The sequence below is a fragment of the Mytilus trossulus genome, chromosome 1 (genome assembly GCF_036588685.1).
Source record: "Mytilus trossulus isolate FHL-02 chromosome 1, PNRI_Mtr1.1.1.hap1, whole genome shotgun sequence".
In the NCBI taxonomy this organism is placed as follows: Eukaryota; Metazoa; Mollusca; class Bivalvia; order Mytilida; family Mytilidae; genus Mytilus; species Mytilus trossulus.
In genome coordinates, this window is record NC_086373.1 from 92,494,707 (window position 1) to 92,514,234 (window position 19,528).

Genomic DNA, 19,528 nt, shown 5'->3' on the forward strand with positions numbered 1-19,528 from the left:
TATTTTATAGTTTAGTAACAATAAGGTTTAACCATATATATTTATGATTTCAAATAACATAACTATTGTTTATACATCTTTAAATGTAGATGAGATTTGAGAATGATATGAAAATGATAAAAATATATATTACAAAATAAAAAACTTTTCCACTGACGCTGGAGATCCATAGCATTCTACTAACAACTGTTTGGTATTTCTAAGAGCTGCGGTGTTGATGATATTTTGGGGGGAACGTCCATTCTGAGAACTCTATGTCCATTTTTACAGTGTTAATTCTTCTCTGAAATATATAACAAAAACCTTCAAGTAAGTACATTACCTACTTTAAATAGATGACAAAGCAAGATATTTAAATAGAAATTCATAATCTACAAATTCTTAATACTCTTAACAGGACTACAACATATAAAAGCTTAGTTAATACATAACAAAACATTCATATTTTTATGTCATCGATCTGAAACAAAACACGATGTATATTTTTATAATGTTCTAACTTAGGGAATGCTAGTAGTTTGTCAAGATATAACTTACACGAACAAAAAAGCCACAAAAACAAAAAGTTAACCTACTAATTTGGTGATTAAAAGGTTCTGTAACAATAGTTTATTATTTCCCCGTAGAATGCAGTTGGTCATGTTGGTTTTAAAATTTGGCAAAAGAAAGGCAAACAACAGGACATTCAAACTTTCAAAGATTTCCTTAAAAAAAGTATGAAAAAATGTCTCTTCGGTGATGTATGGACTCGAATCGGTATTTGAAAGGCCATATAATGTACCTTAATTTGGGATAGACTCTTAAATTTTAAAGAGTCAAAATGGGATGAACGGGTCATATAAACGTGAGGGAGAATCTGATACAAGCCCAAACGAAAGAATATAAAGAAGTCTTAATTGAAAACTACGTTCAAACCTATGATTGCGTTGGATTAAAACCGCAATTTTTATACGTGTGCATTTAAACCAAATTTCGTTGTAGAAGGGTAATTTGTATGTATATAACCTTGTATCACCAGCACTGCTGATCCGATTGATAAATATTTTGTAGAGTTGTCACTGGCTCATACGTTCTTATAAATATAATTATTTTCAATGACTGTATCTTACATTAATTTGTAGGATTCTTTACTATAGATAATTTAGCTGATCTGTAAAAATTACATGTACTGTAGTACGACGCTAGATTAAAAACTGACGTAGAAAGGTAACACCCGGGCACCGAAAGCTTCATTTTGATGAAGCCTAGGGAGTCGTGTGGTCTAGCGGGACAGCTACAGTGCAGGCGATTTGGTGTCACGATAAATCAGTAGCATGGGTTCGAATCCCGGCGAGGGAAAAAAGAAAAAAAAAAATTGCAAAAGCAAATTTACAGATCTAACATTGTTGGGTTGATGATTAGAGAGTTTTATATATCTATTTATCATATATTTAGTACAAAATACAGCTATTTTGTATATCTAATAAAGGTTCTTTTTTCCAGTCTGTATCACCTACCCTGTATCGCATACCCCGTATCGCATGGCTAAACCCGTATCGCATGGCTAAACCCGTATCGCATACCCCGTATCGCATGGTAAAACCCGTATCGCATACCTTTTTTTTTTTTTTTTTTTTTTTTAAACTTAAGTCAGTTTTTTTGGGGTTTTTTTTTGCTGAAGAATATTTTTTCTATTAAAAAAATTTTTTTTTTTTAAATTTAAAAAAAAAAAAAAAAAAAAAATATTAAAAAAAAAATTAAAAAAAATAGGTCAATTTTTTAATGACGTCATTGTTTGGTATGTAACGTCACGAACATCAAGATTTTACAACAATTTTTTTGGCACACTAAATGCAACTATAAAAAATACAAAACACTCAATAATACAATAATAAACAAAATATTTTCAAAACAACAGATTGTAAGGTAACCTAGGTGCTTCGTATAAATAATTGAGCAGTTATGTTAAGGCTTTGAAACAAGACAAAAGCAGAACTGAAGGTAACCCAGTGCTATGGATCAGAAAACAGTTCATATAATATAAAACTCTTCTGTTGAAATATATGATAAAGCGTATAATACATTATAGCATATTTACCTGACGATATCGGGATATAGGTATTTAGTCGGACCTTAACATTTACCTGTGATTTGTTAACAAACCGGTATTGATTAAAATAAACAAACAAATGTCGAAATGTTCAGGACTTAATTAAATCTGTATTTCGGTAAGATGATGCATGCATACGATTTTTATTGCGTCTTATAATCCTGGTACTTTTGATAACTACTTTCAGAAGTTAATAATCTTTAATACTTTAAACAACTATTTTCTAAAAACGTTAATTATGAGCTACAAATGTATGAAAGTCAAGTGGCTCGAGCATTTTTCTGAGGAAGTTTGGAAAAAATTCAAAGAAATCTTTTTTTACAGTGGGTTAGCTTTCATTAGTTTTTACTATCCTATAGATTAACAACTTTGGGTTATATTTATAATTTGGAATCTTCATTGAGGGTGGAGCACGAATACATAGTTAATTAATTATATTTATGTGTCATTTGTATACAATATTTTCTTGTTAATTCAACCTGTTGATACTGTTTATAATGCTTTTTTGTTATTTTTTATTTATATGGATCTTGTCTGTACACCAGCTTTGATTATTTGTAATATCTTCAATTTTTCACTTATTCTTACAACATTTGTATAAACTTCAAGATTATAAAAAAAAACGTTTTTTTCTAAAGTGAACATTGATTGGTTAAATATTTCTCAGTGATGTCCTGTGCTTGAATTTGTTTGTTAGCTTTTTGGTCATGAATGTTTGTCTCTAATATTTAATTAACTGTGCATTTGTATTCAGATATCGCAGATCAAATTTATTCGTTCATTGTGTAATCATACGTTTTTTGATTGAGTTAAGTCTGCCAATTGATATTTTATCGTATGTTTTTCTATGTTGTGATGTTATGCTATTGTTTCAGAAAAAGGGAGAAGGTTTGGATCCATTAAAACGTTTAATCCCGCTGCTAATGTTTGCACCTGTCCTAAGTCAGGAATCTGATGTACAGTAGTTGTAGTTTGTTTATGTAATATATACGTGTTTCTCGTTTCTCCTTTTGTTTATATAGATTAGACCGTTGGTTTTCCCGTTTGAATGGGTTTACACTAGTAATTTTGGGGCCCTTTATAGTTTGTTGTTCGGTGTGAGCCAAGGCTCCGTGTTGAAGGCCGTACTTTAACCTATAATGGTTTACTTTTTAAATTGCTATTTGGATGGAGAGTTGTCTCATTGGCACTCACACCACATCTTCCTATATCTACGAGTGTCATCCCTTTGTATTATGTGCCGATTTAAAAAAAGTTATTCGAGTATTGTCTCCCTTTAACAGATTCATTATTTTATAATTAAGTATAGGTTTCTGACATAATTTTGAATAATTACAAAATGTATCAATTCAATATATTTCGGTTTTTGTTATTGGTGTATCAAAAACATTGATGTACGAATATAATTTCATAAATTTGAAATGTTTAAAATGATTACGTACCAATATAAAGAACCGTTCATCATTTTTCAAAATGACTATCAATGTCGAAATAATTTTCTCCCCTTCATGATAGATTGATTGTGAAATTAACCAGCGTTATCTAATATTTACCAAAGAGAGGTACTAGAAAGCAATTTTTAAAATAGCTTATTTAACGTTAAAACAATTTTCCACTATAAACGAATTTTACTTTATACAAATACTAGAACACAACCGCGAAATCGCGGGCATTCAGAGCGTATTTGAAAGGATGTAAAGTGTTGTAGGAAGAATTTTGTAAAAGATTTAGTGATTTAAGAATTTCAGGAAAAGTATCAAAAGTCATAGGTACTTGGGGACAGAAAAATGTTTTTTTAACCCTCCTCGTTTATTTCCAAAATTTTCCATTTTTGTTTTCTATTAATTTCATTATGAACATACATTTAGTGTACATGTATTATGAACATTCCAGCCAGGAGCCTGTAATTCAGTGGTTCAGTGATAAATGTTTTTCGTTCATTTTTTGTACATAAATAAGGCTGTTAGTTTTTTCATTTGAATTGTTTTACATTGTCATTTCGGGGCCTTTAATATCAGACTGTGCAGTATCGGCTTTTGCTTATTGTTGAAGGCCGTAAGGTGACCTTTAAATGTTAATTTCGGTGTCATTTTGGTTTCTTGTGGAGAGCTGTCTCATTGGCATTCATACCACATCTTCTTTTTTTTTTGTAAAACAATTAGTGACTTGAGAATTTCAGAAAAGATATCAAAAGTCAGAGGTAATTTGGGACAGGATAATTGTTTTTCTAGCCCGGCTCCTCCTTATTTCACAAAAAAATCCTTTCTTTGTTTTGTTTGTTCTCTATTAATTTTAATGACACATGAATAATTTTAACGCTTATCTGTATATAATGAAAATTCATTAAAGGGGGATCGGGGTAGAGGCGGATTTAGGCCCCTCCTTAATAATTGATCCACAGCGCTCATTGATATATTTATTCAGATCTTCTCTATTAAATAAACCATGTGACTGCCGTGGATAGTAAACTTAAAAATTTGTAAGGGTTCCGCGGAACCCAGTGTCTCGCCTACTTTTGCTGTAAATCGCAGGCTCAACAAAAATGAGGAAAAAATCAATAAAAATATTCTTCTTGATACTATCTTATGATTGTAAGAAGCTTCTGTCCAAGTTTGGTAAAAATCTATGATAGTTTAATGAATATAATAAATGTTTTAAAAACTTTAACTGCAGACTGTATGTAATGTTACCCCGCAGAAAAACTAAGTCCATTTAAAAGTAAAATACCGAAAAAATGGATTTATTTTTTAACAAAATTTACCTCTTGATACTATCTAATGATCATAAACAAGCCTCTGTCCAAGTTTGGTACAAACCAAGCATAGTTTAAGAAAGTTATTAAAATTCTAAAAACTTTAACCACAGAGTGAATGTAATGTTACCCCGCAGAAAAACTAAGTCCATTTAAAAGTAAAATACGGAAAAAATGGATTTAATTTTTAACAAAATTTACCTCTTGATACTATCTTAAGATCATAACCAAGCCTCTGTCCAAGTTTGGTACAAACCAAGCATAGTTTAAGAAAGTTATTAAAATTCTAAAAACTTTAACCACAGAGTGAATGTAATGTTACCCCGCAGAAAAACTAAGTCCATTTAAAAGTAAAATACAGAAAAAAACAGATTTATTTTTTTACTAAATTTACCTCTGGATACTATCTTAAGATCATAACCAAGCTTCTGTCCAAGTTTGGTACAAACCAAGCATAGTTTAAGAAAGTTATTAAAATTCTAAAAACTTTAACCACAGAGTGAATGTTATGTTTCCCCGCAGAAAAAACTAAGTAAAATACAGAAAAAACGGATTTATTTTTTTACTAAATTTACCTCTGGATACTATCTTAAGATCATAACCAAGCTTCTGTCCAAGTTTGGTACAAACCAAGCATAGTTTAAGAAAGTTATTAAAATTCTAAAAACTTTAACCACAGAGTGAATGTTATGTTTCCCCGCAGAAAAAACTAAGTCCATTTATGAGTAAAATACGGAAAAAATTGAATTTTATTTTTACAAAATTTACTTCTGGATACTATCTTATGATCATAAACAAGCTTCTGGCCAAGTTTGGTAGAAATACAGTACAGTTTAAGAAAGTTATTAAAATTTCAAAAACTTTAACCACAGAGTGAATATTTGTGGACGCCGCCGACGACGACGCCGACGACGACGGAATGTAGGATCGCTTAGTCTCGCTTTTTCGACTAAAGTCGAAGGCTCGACAAAAATGATATCAGACAGAAAATAGTATATGTATTTGTTTCAAAGTAAAGAAAAACGCAAACCGGAGGTTTAATCTGACTTAAATTTCGTCCAATGACGGATATAAGAATGAAAATAAACTGTATTCGTAGTATTACTGTATGTTCAAAGTAAACAGAAAAACGCAAACCGGAAGTCTAATCTGACTTAAAATTTCGCCCAATGACGGATACATATCCGGACGTCTTTTTTCTCGTTTTTCACTCAAAATAACTCAATCTGAATAATCATATGAATGGATGACAAATGCGATTATGCACTGTACCCATAGGACACCGAGGCATGATGATTAATTTATTGTGGAAAGAAGAGAAGCGACACCCAAAATGAGGTCTTCTCGTTTAACAGTATAGATAAGGACTTTGATAGCTAAATCCTCTATAATGTTATTAGATATTATGAATTTTTATTACAATTGATTAATATCCTAATATATATATATAATTGCGGTTTTTATCCAACGCAATCATAGGTTTGAACGTAGTTTTCAATTTAGACTCGTTTTTAATTTTTGTTTGGGCATGTATCATATTTTGCCTCCGGTTTATATGATCCGTTCATCCTATATTGTCTCTTAAAATTCAAGAGTCAATCTTAAATTGACAGTAAATTATATGGCCTTCCAAATACCGTTCGATCCTTAACATCACTGAAGAGACATATATTGTCGAAATCTAGATCTGGTGTACTAAAGAAATATTGACACCGAATGTTTGTGGCACAACATCGTAGCCACAAGTTAACAAAATTATTTTTCTGTGACGTATTAAATTTATATTAAGATCCATTTTGTTACATCTTGTGATCAATTTTATTTGGCAATCGCCAATGGCAGTCAGCAGGGTTAAAGAACATCAGTTGTTCGACCTGTTAGTCAAATGCGTTTTGTTTAAATATATACTTTTTCACTTTTTTTGTCTTTTGGAAAATGTTGTTTGTGCTGTTTTTAGACCCTTCTACAACGAAATTTGTTTGACATGCACACGTATAAAAATTGCGGTTTTTATCCAACGCAATCATAGGTTTGAACGTAGTTTTCAATTTAGACTCGTTTATAATTTTTGTTTGGGCATGTATCATATTTTCCCTCCGGTTTATATGATCCGTTCATCCTATATTGTCTCTTAAAATTCAAGAGTCAATCTTAAATTGACAGTAAATTATATGGCCTTCCAAATACCGTTTCGATCCCTAACATCACTGAAGTGACATATATTGTCGTAATCTAGATCTGGTGTACTAAAGAAATATTGACACCGAATGTTTGTGGCACAACATCGTAGCCACAAGTTAACAAAATTATTTTTCTGTGACGTATTAAATTTATATTAAGATCCATTTTGTTACATCTTGTGATCAATTTTATTTGGCAATCGCCAATGGCAGTCAGCAGGGTTAAAGAACATCAGTTGTTCGACCTGTTAGTCAAATGCGTTTTGTTTAAATATATACTTTTTCACTTTTTTTGTCTTTTGGAAAATGTTGTTTGTGCTGTTTTTAGACCCTTCTACAACGAAATTTGTTTGACATGCACACGTATAAAAATTGCGGTTTTTATCCAACGCAATCATAGGTTTGAACGTAGTTTTCAATTTAGACTCGTTTATAATTTTTGTTTGGGCATGTATCATATTTTCCCTCCGGTTTATATGATCCGTTCATCCTATATTGTCTCTTAAAATTCAAGAGTCAATCTTAAATTGACAGTAAATTATATGGCCTTCCAAATACCGTTTCGATCCCTAACATCACTGAAGTGACATATATTGTCGTAATCTAGATCTGGTGTACTAAAGAAATATTGACACCGAATGTTTGTGGCACAACATCGTAGCCACAAGTTAACAAAATTATTTTTCTGTGACGTATTAAATTTATATTAAGATCCATTTTGTTACATCTTGTGATCAATTTTATTTGGCAATCGCCAATGGCAGTCAGCAGGGTTAAAGAACATCAGTTGTTCGACCTGTTAGTCAAATGCGTTTTGTTTAAATATATACTTTTTCACTTTTTTTGTCATTTGGAAAATGTTGTTTGTGCTGTTTTTAGACCCTTCTACAACGAAATTTGTTTGACATGCACACGTATAAAAATTGCGGTTTTTATCCAACGCAATCATAGGTTTGAACGTAGTTTTCAATTTAGACTCGTATATATATATATATATACTAGTAGACATTCATTATCGATATCTATGGAACGCCGGAACTGTCCTATAGTGTTAATATATAATGTGTTTTGTCGCTTTGCCTTTACGTCCTCTCATTTCTTCTTTATGTTATGTGCAGATACCTTTATTTTCTGACACTGCATCTCAGTGTTACATGTATGTCAAATTAATTTATTGTTTGGTCAAACAATTGAATGACATGGCATTGCTAAACTTTGTTGTGTACAACAGGCATTACATCATGCTTTAACTATTATATATTCTGTGAAAACCTCCAAACTTTATGATCAACCACCTTTATATTCTCTCATATTTTCTCTATGTTGTGTCTATTCTTCCTTTAAGTAAGTCAGTTAATAATTGCGTCCTGTCACAAATGTGGTTGTTATGCCGAATGTTCTAAACGTTTTGTTTTGTTGCATCTTTTTTTATGAAAACCTTATGTTGGTATACTCTAACGGCTTTATGTTGTGTATATCAATGTGTTTCTTCATTGAAAAATATAATACATCATGGTATAGTTCATATGAGTTTTGCCGAACAATTAATACTCTCTGTTAGCATTCATGACGTTATGTGCAAATGCCTTTTACATTATGTTCAAACACCAAATACATTATGTGCAAACACTTATAGGTGTAATACCACCAAATCATGGTATGTCACATTCGGTTGTAGGTCGAAAAAAAAATTCCCTTGAATTTGACCGTTGCAGGTAACTAATCCTATATTTTATTGCAATAAAACTATTTCTGTGTCATAAACATATATCCTGGGTATTTCAAAACACCATTATTTTTTATTTGTGATTTCTATAGAAAATTTTGTCATCTTGAGGTTACATGGTGACAAAACCTTGTGCACAGATAGAATAAGGGGAGAAATTTAATTGGTTAACTTCCAATGATGGTTATTTTCCTATATGCAATGAAATGTTATGTGAACATTTTTCTATAGAACTGGACAGGACAAAACTTTACTCATGCCAAGTATTTCTTTTTTTGAAACAAAGATAAATTCTGCACAATTTTTTGAAAAGTGCAAATTTAACAAAGACTAATAGGGGAAAATCAATGGTCAATCAATGGTGGTCTTTCACCTTATAACGTTATGTGCAAATAACTTATACGTTTTGTGCAAACAATGTTAACGTAATGTGAAACACCAATTACGTTATATGCCAATGCTTTATATGTTTTGTGCAAACACCTATTACGTTATGTATTACACTTATTTCATTATGTGCAAACACCTTTAACGTTATGTGCTAATACCTATTACATTATGTCCAAACATTTATTACGTTATGTGCAATCACCTATTACGTTATGTGCAAACACCTATTACATTATGGTGAACGCTTTTTTGACACAAATTAAAACGCATCAATGATATACAATTTGAAAATTACAAGTTTGAGCTTTCTCAAAAACTGTGGATTGATTGAAGGTAATGTGACGGTGTGTGCATCGGGTTGTTGACTTAGTATTGAAACTGTGGTAATTTATATTGATTGTAAAAATGCTATTTAAATGTTTAGTGTTTAGGGGAAATTATGTTGTTCTACTTTAAGAGTGTGCTGACATGAATTATCATTGATATGGTTATATTTATAACTTCACTGTTCACCAAATTTTGAATTTTTGAAATACTAAGGCTTTTTCTACCTCAGGCATAGATAACCTTAGCTTGGTTTATCTTTATAACTTTACTGTTCACAACATTTTGAATTTTTGAAATACTAAGGCTTTTCTACCCCAGATATAGATAGTCTTAGCTGTATTTGGCAAAACTTTTAGGAATTTTGGTCCTCAATGCTCTTCAACTTTGTACTTTATTTGGCCTTTTTAACTTTTTTTCGAATCGAACGTCACTGATGAGTCTTTTGTAGACGAAACGCGCGTCTGGCGTATATACAAAATTTATACCTGGTATCTATGATGAGTTTATCTAAACACCTAGTGTACATAAAGGCAACAGTAGTATACCGCTGTTCAAAACTCGTAAATCTATGGACAAAAACAAACTTGGGGTAACAAACTTAAATTGAGGGAAACGCATTAAATATAAGAGGAGAACAACGACACAAAATTAAAATGTAACACACACAGAAACGGACTAAGCATTAGACAAAATCCGATGAGAATAACAAATATAACATCAAAACCAAATACATGAATTAGGGGTAGAAAAGTACCGTGACACGTCTAATATTAATTTGAATTCACACTCAAAGATAAGAGAAAACAAACATGTGTTTCATCGCTTTATTGAGAAACTATCAAAATATTAAACAAGAATGTGTGCATAGTACAAAGATGCCCCACTCTTACTATTATTTTCCATGTTCAGTGAACCGTGAAATTGGAGTAAAATCTGTAATTTTGCATAACCAATTGAAAGAATATATCATGTGTACTAAGTGTCAAATTGTTTGGACTTCAACTTTATCAAAAACTACCGTGACCAAAAACATTAAGATGAAACGGGACAGACGGACGAACGAACAGACGGACGGACGATATAACGGTACGACGAATGAACGGACGCACAGAGAAACTTGATGCGCACAAGTGGCGCATGAAAAAGGTGGTTACATATAAATACAAGACACATTCCAATAATCTAATTGTCTGATATGAATCAGCTAATCTAATTCAAGATCAGTCTTTGTTTTAATGCCAAGAAACCAGAAATATCGGACGCATTTAACTGGAATGGTGTTTTTCTCAATCTGGATATATCTGTATCTATAAACTGTTCTGGCTTTAAAGGTGTCGGACCACCAATTACATGTACTCCCTCCAATTTGAACGTATGGTAAAAGCAGCCCTACTTTGACACAAAGTTGTGCTTATGGTGTCCTTGTTTACCTAAACTAACCAACACATTTTGTATTTATCATAAATCCTATTCTTTCAGCGCTAATTGACAATGACTCTTCTGTGAAAACTTATCACGGGAAGTTGGCCCTACCTCAAATGTGGTCCGATATTTTTATTATTGATTAATAATGTATAAGACAAGTAGATGGTATTATATTAAAAAGCTGCAGTTTCTCTTAAAACTTTTTTTTTTAAATTGCCTTATTCTGTAATCCACAAAAATTACGCTTACACATATTTCTTCTGAATAAAAGGGTTATCAGCTTTGTGTCATCTTCACTGGCCATGCTAGCAATTAAATACCACAACCTGAAATTCCAAAAATTGACTTCGATTTATCCGTATTTGGTCCAGTAAATGTCCAAAATGTGTCATGAAGAATGATACAAAAATGCATATTCTAGTTAATTATTGTTTTCTACATTTTCTTTATACAAGTGATGTGCATATCGTTTCTTTTGTTGTCTATAAGAATAAGAAGATGTGGAATGAATGCCAATGTTAGTCTTGTATGAATTTTAATTTTAGTTTTTTGTGTATAATTCGGAGTTTAGTATGACGTCCATTATCACTGTACTAGTATACATATTTTTAGGGGCCAGCTGAAGGACAGGTGCGGAAATTCTCGCTACATTGAAGACCCATTGATGGCCTTCGGCTGTTGTCTGCTCTATTGTCGGATTGTTGTCGCTTTGACACATTCCCAATTTCCTTTCTCAATTTAATAATCAATCAACAAGTGATCGTCATTTTTGAACGGTGCAGGAGTAGCATGATTTTGTTAGGCATTCCAGTGAAAAATTGAATAGTACGGTAATTCTAGAAAGGCAAGTTTTACAGTTGGAAAATCTGAGATAAAACCATGAATTTCTTTGTAAAGTTTTGTCAATTGATTAACATTTGAATTATCTCTTGGTTTTAAAGAAATAAAGTTACCATCTTTTGTCGTGAAATCACACTTTCCTAGCCATCCATAAAGTAATATTTGTGGATATATCTGTAATTTAAGTTCCAAATTGTCTTTAAGGTACTGCAATTGGTCGTTCGCGGATGCACCACTTTTACACAACCACTGAATTTTCCGTTCTGTCCTAGAATTAACTTCATTCTGTAAAAATCTTGCTTTACTATCACTCAAAACTACCGGCATATTGTCATCAGGAAAACTGGTCACTTTGTCTATGCATGCATAATTTTTCCTTCATAAATAAACGAAAATGGATAATATTGGATTGCTGAGGTGTTGAGATGCACTGGCGAAACTATATCACCAAATAATTATGAGATACTAATCCAAATACATTTGTATGTAGCTGACTTGTCGCTGACAAAATTGTCCACTTCCACGTGTTCGCAAAAAAAATGATGTTCACCAAAAATTATATCACAAATAAAAGCAATATTTACGCTAAAAAGCCTTTTTAAGTCCTCCACCATGTCGTGAGCCTCAATCCTTTTTGTTGTCTTGGGGGACTATGGGTTGAAGTCACGCTTTTGAATATCGATATATAAATTTTATTCTACATCCATTTTATTAAACACATGTATGACAGACGACACTTACTGTACGCCGCCGACAAACATAAAAAAAAGTATACAGTCCTGTAAAATACAATAAACAGGCTTAATTATGTCCTACATGTCCGGTAACCAGAAATACCAAATAGAGGTATATAACATAAGAAGGGGCTCGGGACCTTATTTTTCCAAATATCCCCTGTTTATTAAAAAAAAAGTACAATTTAAGAGGTGGCGGGAAAATATCTTCTTCGTTGGGCAATATGATCTAAACAGGTCCATATCTAACGTATTGATCTCGCATAAAAGTCTATAATTAATAAAAAAAAATCGCCGCCTTCCAACACCATATGTAATAAATATGAATGCAAGATATGGCGACCTATAAAATCACCCGGTGGATGGAGATGAAAGAGAACATCGATTAATTTTTCGTTCACATTCTCCGAAAAGAAATGCGGCTGCGTTTTATTTTTAACATGTAGCTTTTTTTTTGCTTCGAATAACGGTACATAGCTTTTAGTTTCAGTCGATATACACGCCATCTTGAATCAATTACTTGTCACACATAAATTCTGATTGGTGTGGCTGATATACAGCAACAGCTATTAGCTTACATGAGAGAAAGAATTACAGACCTTTCTCTTCTGTGGATAAGACATCGATTGCCTGAAAAATTAATTATGTGTATTTCATTTCCGATCAAATGTTATTAATTCGTTATCGTTTTGATATGCATATATTACACACAGAAGATGAAAATTGAAAAATCAATCATTAATACGTGTTTATTTGCTTTGTTAATCTGCAATATGCAAGAATTATTTTTCGACAAAAAGGTTCTAATACAATGTTCACAAAAATGCATTTAACGAATTGTATAACTGTTGCAAATCTAGGTACACACCAAGAGAGCTTGAGAAACAGCTCCAGAATCCTGACTGTATTATTTGTAAATATTTTAATTCTCAACAAGTAAAGTGAACAAAATTCTAAAAGTATGGGTGTATAACGCACACTCTTAAAGTAAACAACATAATTTTCACTAAAAACTAAACATTTTCATATCAATCAATATCTAAATATACAACATTTCCAATTTTACATCCTATATATACATTCAAAAAGGATACAGCGATACAGTCCACCGCTTTTTAGAAAGCTCAAACTTATAATTTTCAAAGTGTTTATCATTGATGCGTTTTAATTTACATCTGTGTCAAAAAGGCGTTTGCCAAAACGTAATAGGTGTTTGCACATAACGTAATAGGTGATTGCACATAACGTAATAAATGTTTGGACATACATTTGTAATGTAATAGGTGTTTGGATATAATGTAATAGTCATTTGAACATAACGTAATAGGTGTTTGCACATAATGTAATAGGTATTTGCACATAACGTAATAGGTGTTTGCACATAATGAAATGGGTGTTATACATAACGTAATAGGTGATTGCATAAAACGTAATAGGTGTTTTCACATAACGTAAACAATATTTGCACAAAACGTATAAGTTGTTTGCATATAACATTATAAGTGTTTGCACAAAATGTATCAGGTGTTTGAACATAATGTAAAAGACATTTGCACATAACGTAATGAATGCTAACAGAGAGTATCAATTGTTCGGCAAAACGCATATGAACTATACCATAATGTATTATGTTTCTCACTAAGATACATATGCTTATACCCAACATAAAGCCGTTAGAGTATAACATCATGAGGTTTTCATACAACAACGATGCAACAGAACAAAACCTTTAGATCATTCGGCATTACAATCACATTTGTGACAGGACGTTATAATCATCTGACTTACTTAATGGAAGTATAGACACAACATAAAGAAAATATGAGAGAATGTGAAGGAGGTATTCACAACACATATAGTAGTTACAGCATAATGTAATGTCTCTTGCACACAACAAAGTTAAGCAATGACATGTCCAACAATTCGTTGACCAAACAATTTATCAATTTGACGTAACACAGAGATGTAGTGTCTGGAAGTAAAGGCATTTGCACATAACATAACGAAGAAATGACAGGACGTGAGGGCAACGCAACAAAACAAATTACATATTTACACAATAAGACAGTTCCGGCGTTCCATAATATCCGTATGTTTGTAGTATACCATCTTCTTAAGTTAATTTTTGTTTTTGTTTAGTGTTTATCAATAATAAAGATTCATATATCCTCTCGTGATCAATTTATTTGGCAATCTATTGATCAAATGATTTTTGTTACAATAGACCTCTCATTTTACTGGGTCTTTCGAAAAATGTTGTATTTGCTGTATTTAGACCACTCTACAAATAACTTGTTTTTACATGCATACGTACACGAATTGCGGTTTTTATCCAAAAGGTTTGAACGTTATTTTAAATTTAGACTTGTGTATATCTTTTTGTTTGGGCTTGTACCATATCTTAAAACTTTCCTTTGGTTTTTTTTATCTGTTCATCCTATTTCGGACTCTGTAGAATTGAAGAATCTCTCCTAAATTGAGGTAAATCATATGGCCTTCTAAATAGTATTTCGATATTAATATATAACTCGTCTTAACATCAGATAAACAATGTTAGATCTATAATTTTGGTTTTTGGAACCCTTGTCAGTAAGATATCGAGGTATCAAATAGCCTTACACTTTGCTCGACGCGTTAGACCATTCCACCAACTGGGCTTTGCAAAAATTAAGATTTCGGCGGCCGGGTGTTACCATTCCTTGTAATTTTTAATCTCGCGTCGTATATATATGCTATATAAGACATGAACATGGAATTGTTACAGATCTGCAGAATTATCTATTGTAAAAGATCCTACAAATTAATGTAAGATGCAGTCACAGAAATAATTATATTATAAGTACGTCGGAACTCGTGACGACCCTACACTATAGATTATCAATCAGATCACCAGCAGTGATCCGATTGATAAAATAGCTCAAAATCGTCAGGTAATTCCCGTAATTTGGCAGAATAATAAACATTGGAAATAAGCTTTGCCTCCTATCGATTACTTATTTTGAGAACTGACAATTACATTTTACGAACTGAGTGTCTAAAATTAGCAATGGTTGTTGCTAAATGTGTCTATCATAAGTATTGAACGAACATAATAATTAGATATAGGAAGATGTGGTGTGAGTGCCAATGAGACAACTCTCCATCCAAATAACAATTTAAAAAGTAAACCATTATAGGTTAAAGTACGGCCTTCAACACGGAGCCTTGGCTCACACCGAACAACAAGCTATAAAGGGCCCCAAAATTACTAGTGTAAAACCATTCAAACGGGAAAACCAACGGTCTTATCAATATAAACAAAACGAGAAACGAGAAACACGTATATATTACATAAACAAACGACAACTACTGTACATCTGAGTCTGTTAACCATTCAAAAACATAATTGTTCATTAATATAATCCATAATAATGAAGATTAGGAGTAACATTGCAGCAACCCTGGGTCCTTAACAAAAATACGAAACAATATTAGAATAGAGACTGAAAAGACCATTAAGAATTGAAAATACCAAATTCCCTTCTTGTATAGTTAATTTTAACACATATTATGTAACTGGCTGCATTGCTTTATAATCTAAACAACAACCAAAAACAACAATCGAATGTCCGGGATAGTTTTTCAATCATATTTAATAAATAGCTATTATTGCTTTTGAAATTAATGAATCACACAACTTAATTTTGACTGGTTACATTAATCCGCGAAGCGGATTATGTAAAATGTGAACAGTCAAAGTTATCAATAAAATGACATATGCTAAAATGTACGTAACGCAAGTTTGCGTAATGACCTTAATCAGTACTGCCTGATACAGTGTACCTAACATATATTTGATACACGAAAACTGTTCTTACATGTTTCTTTTTGATGCATTCAGGCATTTGAGAGTTCTTCGATAAACAATTTTATTTTTATATTGCCAATACTAGATTGAAAAATAAAAGTATCTTTAAACTAGAAATGTGTATCGAAAAATCCTTTTTTATTGCAAAATCTGAAAGTGTTAGATCTACTTTAGGTTGAGGATATACGAGACTTATGTATATGAGTTGGTTGACCAGTATGAAATATCTATTTCGTATATGATAACAAATATCCGAATGTAACTTACCGTATACGAAATATTACCAGGTCTGTAACAACATGAACAACACAACGGGTACCACATGTGTAGGATGATCTGATTTGGCGTTGTTTAATTGTCTTAACATCTTGTCCTCTTGGATACTTAGGTACCCATTCTCGCTCTACAAAAGATGTGAGAAAAAAATAAACTGATCGATAGAAAAAAAAAGAATGAAACAAAACAAAAACTTGACTTGAGTTATCATGTTCATAATCATAAATTAACCGTTAAAAACTTTGAGTTTTTGAAATACTAAGGCAGTTCTACCTCAATAATAGATTACTTTAGTTTATTTTAGGAATTGTCGGTCCTCGTCGTCTTCAACTTCGTACTTTATTTTGCCTTTTTAACATTTTTTGTTCGAGCGTCACTAATGAGTCTTTTATAGACGAAACGCGCGTCTGGTGTATATATATATATATACAACTCGTCTAAACATCAACCCAACAATGTTAGATCTGTAAATTTGCTTTCGCAAATTTTTGGTTCTTCCCTCGCCGGGATTCGAACCCATGCTACTGTGATATCGTGACACCAAATTGCCTGCACTGCAGCCGTCCCGCTAGACCACACGACCACCTGGGCTCTCAAAAAAATAGCTTTCGGTGGCCATATGTTACTTTTCCACGTCAGTTTTAATCTAGCGGCGTACTATAGTACATGATATATAAGGCATGAAGATGTTATTGTTACAGATCAGCTAAATTATCTATAGTAAAGGATCCTACAAATTAATGTTAGATACAGTCACAGAAAATAATTATATTCATAAGTACGTCTGAGTCAGTGACAACCCTACAACAGATGTATCCATCGGATCGCCAGTTTTAATCTAGCGGCGTACTATAGTACATGATATATAAGGCATGAAGATGTTATTGTTACAGATCAGCTAAATTATCTATAGTAAATGATCCTACAAATTAATGTAAGATACAGTCACAGAAAATAATTATATTCATAAGTACGTCTGAGTCCGTGACAACCCTACAACAGATATATATAACATTTTAATCCTGGAAACCTTTGATGAATTTATTATATTAATAAAAAAAAAAAAGGGAATCAGATTTTTCATGTAATAAATGAAACAGTTATAATGTCTACTTGGGCTATGAACACATCAGCAAATAAGACAACTAATTATAGTATGGCGCTTACAATGTTATCTTGGTAATATTCTATACTGATATAAATACAATATACGCGGTACCAACTTACAGCAACATACTATATTTATAATCTGTTTATATTAAACACATCAATTCTTAGTGGGTACGTAAGGATCTGAAGTTCTTGTCAAAATGAGAGTGATTAGCTGTCAGATTGTGACCAGGTAAAACCAGGTTCATTTTATTGTTTAAGACTTTAATATAATTCTCAATTTCCATATTAAGACTTTAGTTCTATGTGTTTCATAATTCGTTTTATTTTATATTTTATTTTCTATTAACATTTCATATCCAGGACTAAATCACCAAGCTTTGAAATGCAGTTTTATTCTAAGTTTGGACAATAAGTAAAATCTTTTACCCGGTAAGCTTATCGGTGACAATTAACCTTTCTCATGATTTAAGTTGAAATATTATAATCAGATTAGTAAATTAAATCTATTCTTCAAGTTCTAAAAATAGTTTATCTTTGTCACTGAACAATATAACTCCAATTAATTGTTATTTGTTATGATAAGGAAGATTCGGACTCAGGACTGTACACTTTACACAGTCCATCTGTAATAAAAATATACATGCTGAATTTTTGTACTATTCCTCGCTAGTTCCAAGTTTCAAGAGTATGTTTTAACCAGAGTTTCAGTTTCAGAGTTCTCATTGCTTTTCAGAGCAATCGTTCATTCTGTGATCAGATGCATTTAGTCAGGCTCTTGTTGTAAAACGTTACTAGTCACCATGTTCCCCGGTGACAGATTTAAAGATCGTATACAAAATACATCTAATATAAAAGTCGTTGCAGAAAATTCATGCTGTATTTTGTTATACAGAAGTGGAAAAATTAATAACAAACAAATGAGAGATATCGTATAAACAAGTAAGGCGACTTACTATATGTCGCCGTACAGCCTTCATAAATGAATAAAGCCCTTACCAAATAGTCAGCTATAAAAGGGCCCGAGATGCCAATGAAAAAACAGTCAAACAAAAAACTAACGCCCTAATTTATGTACAAAAAATTTGTAAGGGTTCCGCGGAACCCAGTGTCTCGCCTATTTTTGCTGTAAATCGCAGGCTCAACAACAATGAGGAAAAAAATCAATAAAAATATTCCTCTTGTTACTATTTTATGATTGTAAGAAAATCTAAGTCCATTTAAAAGTAAATTACAGAAAAAACGGAGTAATCTTTTTACAAACTTTACTTCTGGATACAATCTTATGATCATAAATAAGGTTATGTCCAAGTTTGGTACAAACCCAGGATAGTTTAAGAAAGTTATTTAAATCTTAAAAACTTTAACCACAGAGTGAATGTAATGGTTCCCTGCAGAAAAAACTAAGTCCATTTAAAAGTTAAATATGGAAAATATGGATTAATATTTACAAAATTTACTTCTGGATACTATCTTATGATCATAAACAAGCTTCTGTCCAAGTTTGGTACAAACCCAGGATAGTTTAAGAAAGTTATTAAAATTCTAAAAACTTTAACCACAGAGTGAATGTAATGTTTCCCCGCAGAAAAAAACTAAGTCAATTTATAAGTAAAATACGGAAAAAATGGAATTTTATTTTTACAAAATTTACTTCTGGATATTATCTTATGATCATAAACAAGCTTCTGTCCAAGTTTGGTACAAACCCAGGATAGTTTGAGAAAGTTATTAAAATTCTAAAAACTTTAACCACAGAGTGAATGTTTTGTTTCCCCGCAGAAAAAACTAAGTCCATTTATAGTAAAATACGGAAAAAATGGAATTTTATT

The 19,528-nt window shown here is 31.9% G+C and overlaps 1 protein-coding gene across 2 annotated transcripts in view; it reads right to left on the reverse strand.

Annotated features, from left to right (window-relative positions):
• Positions 1 to 19,528, reverse strand: part of LOC134690811 (uncharacterized) — a 52,738-nt gene continuing 33,210 nt past the window's right edge. The window contains exons 8-9 of one of the 2 annotated variants that reach the window (XM_063550907.1): positions 16,578 to 16,713; positions 1 to 283 (exon numbers count right to left, since the gene is read on the reverse strand). In XM_063550907.1, the coding sequence (XP_063406977.1) occupies positions 16,591 to 16,713 (123 nt within the window). In that variant the 3' untranslated portion in view covers positions 1 to 283; positions 16,578 to 16,590. The remainder of the gene's footprint in view (positions 284 to 16,577; positions 16,714 to 19,528) is intronic. The other variant, XM_063550898.1, reaches the window with a different exon arrangement.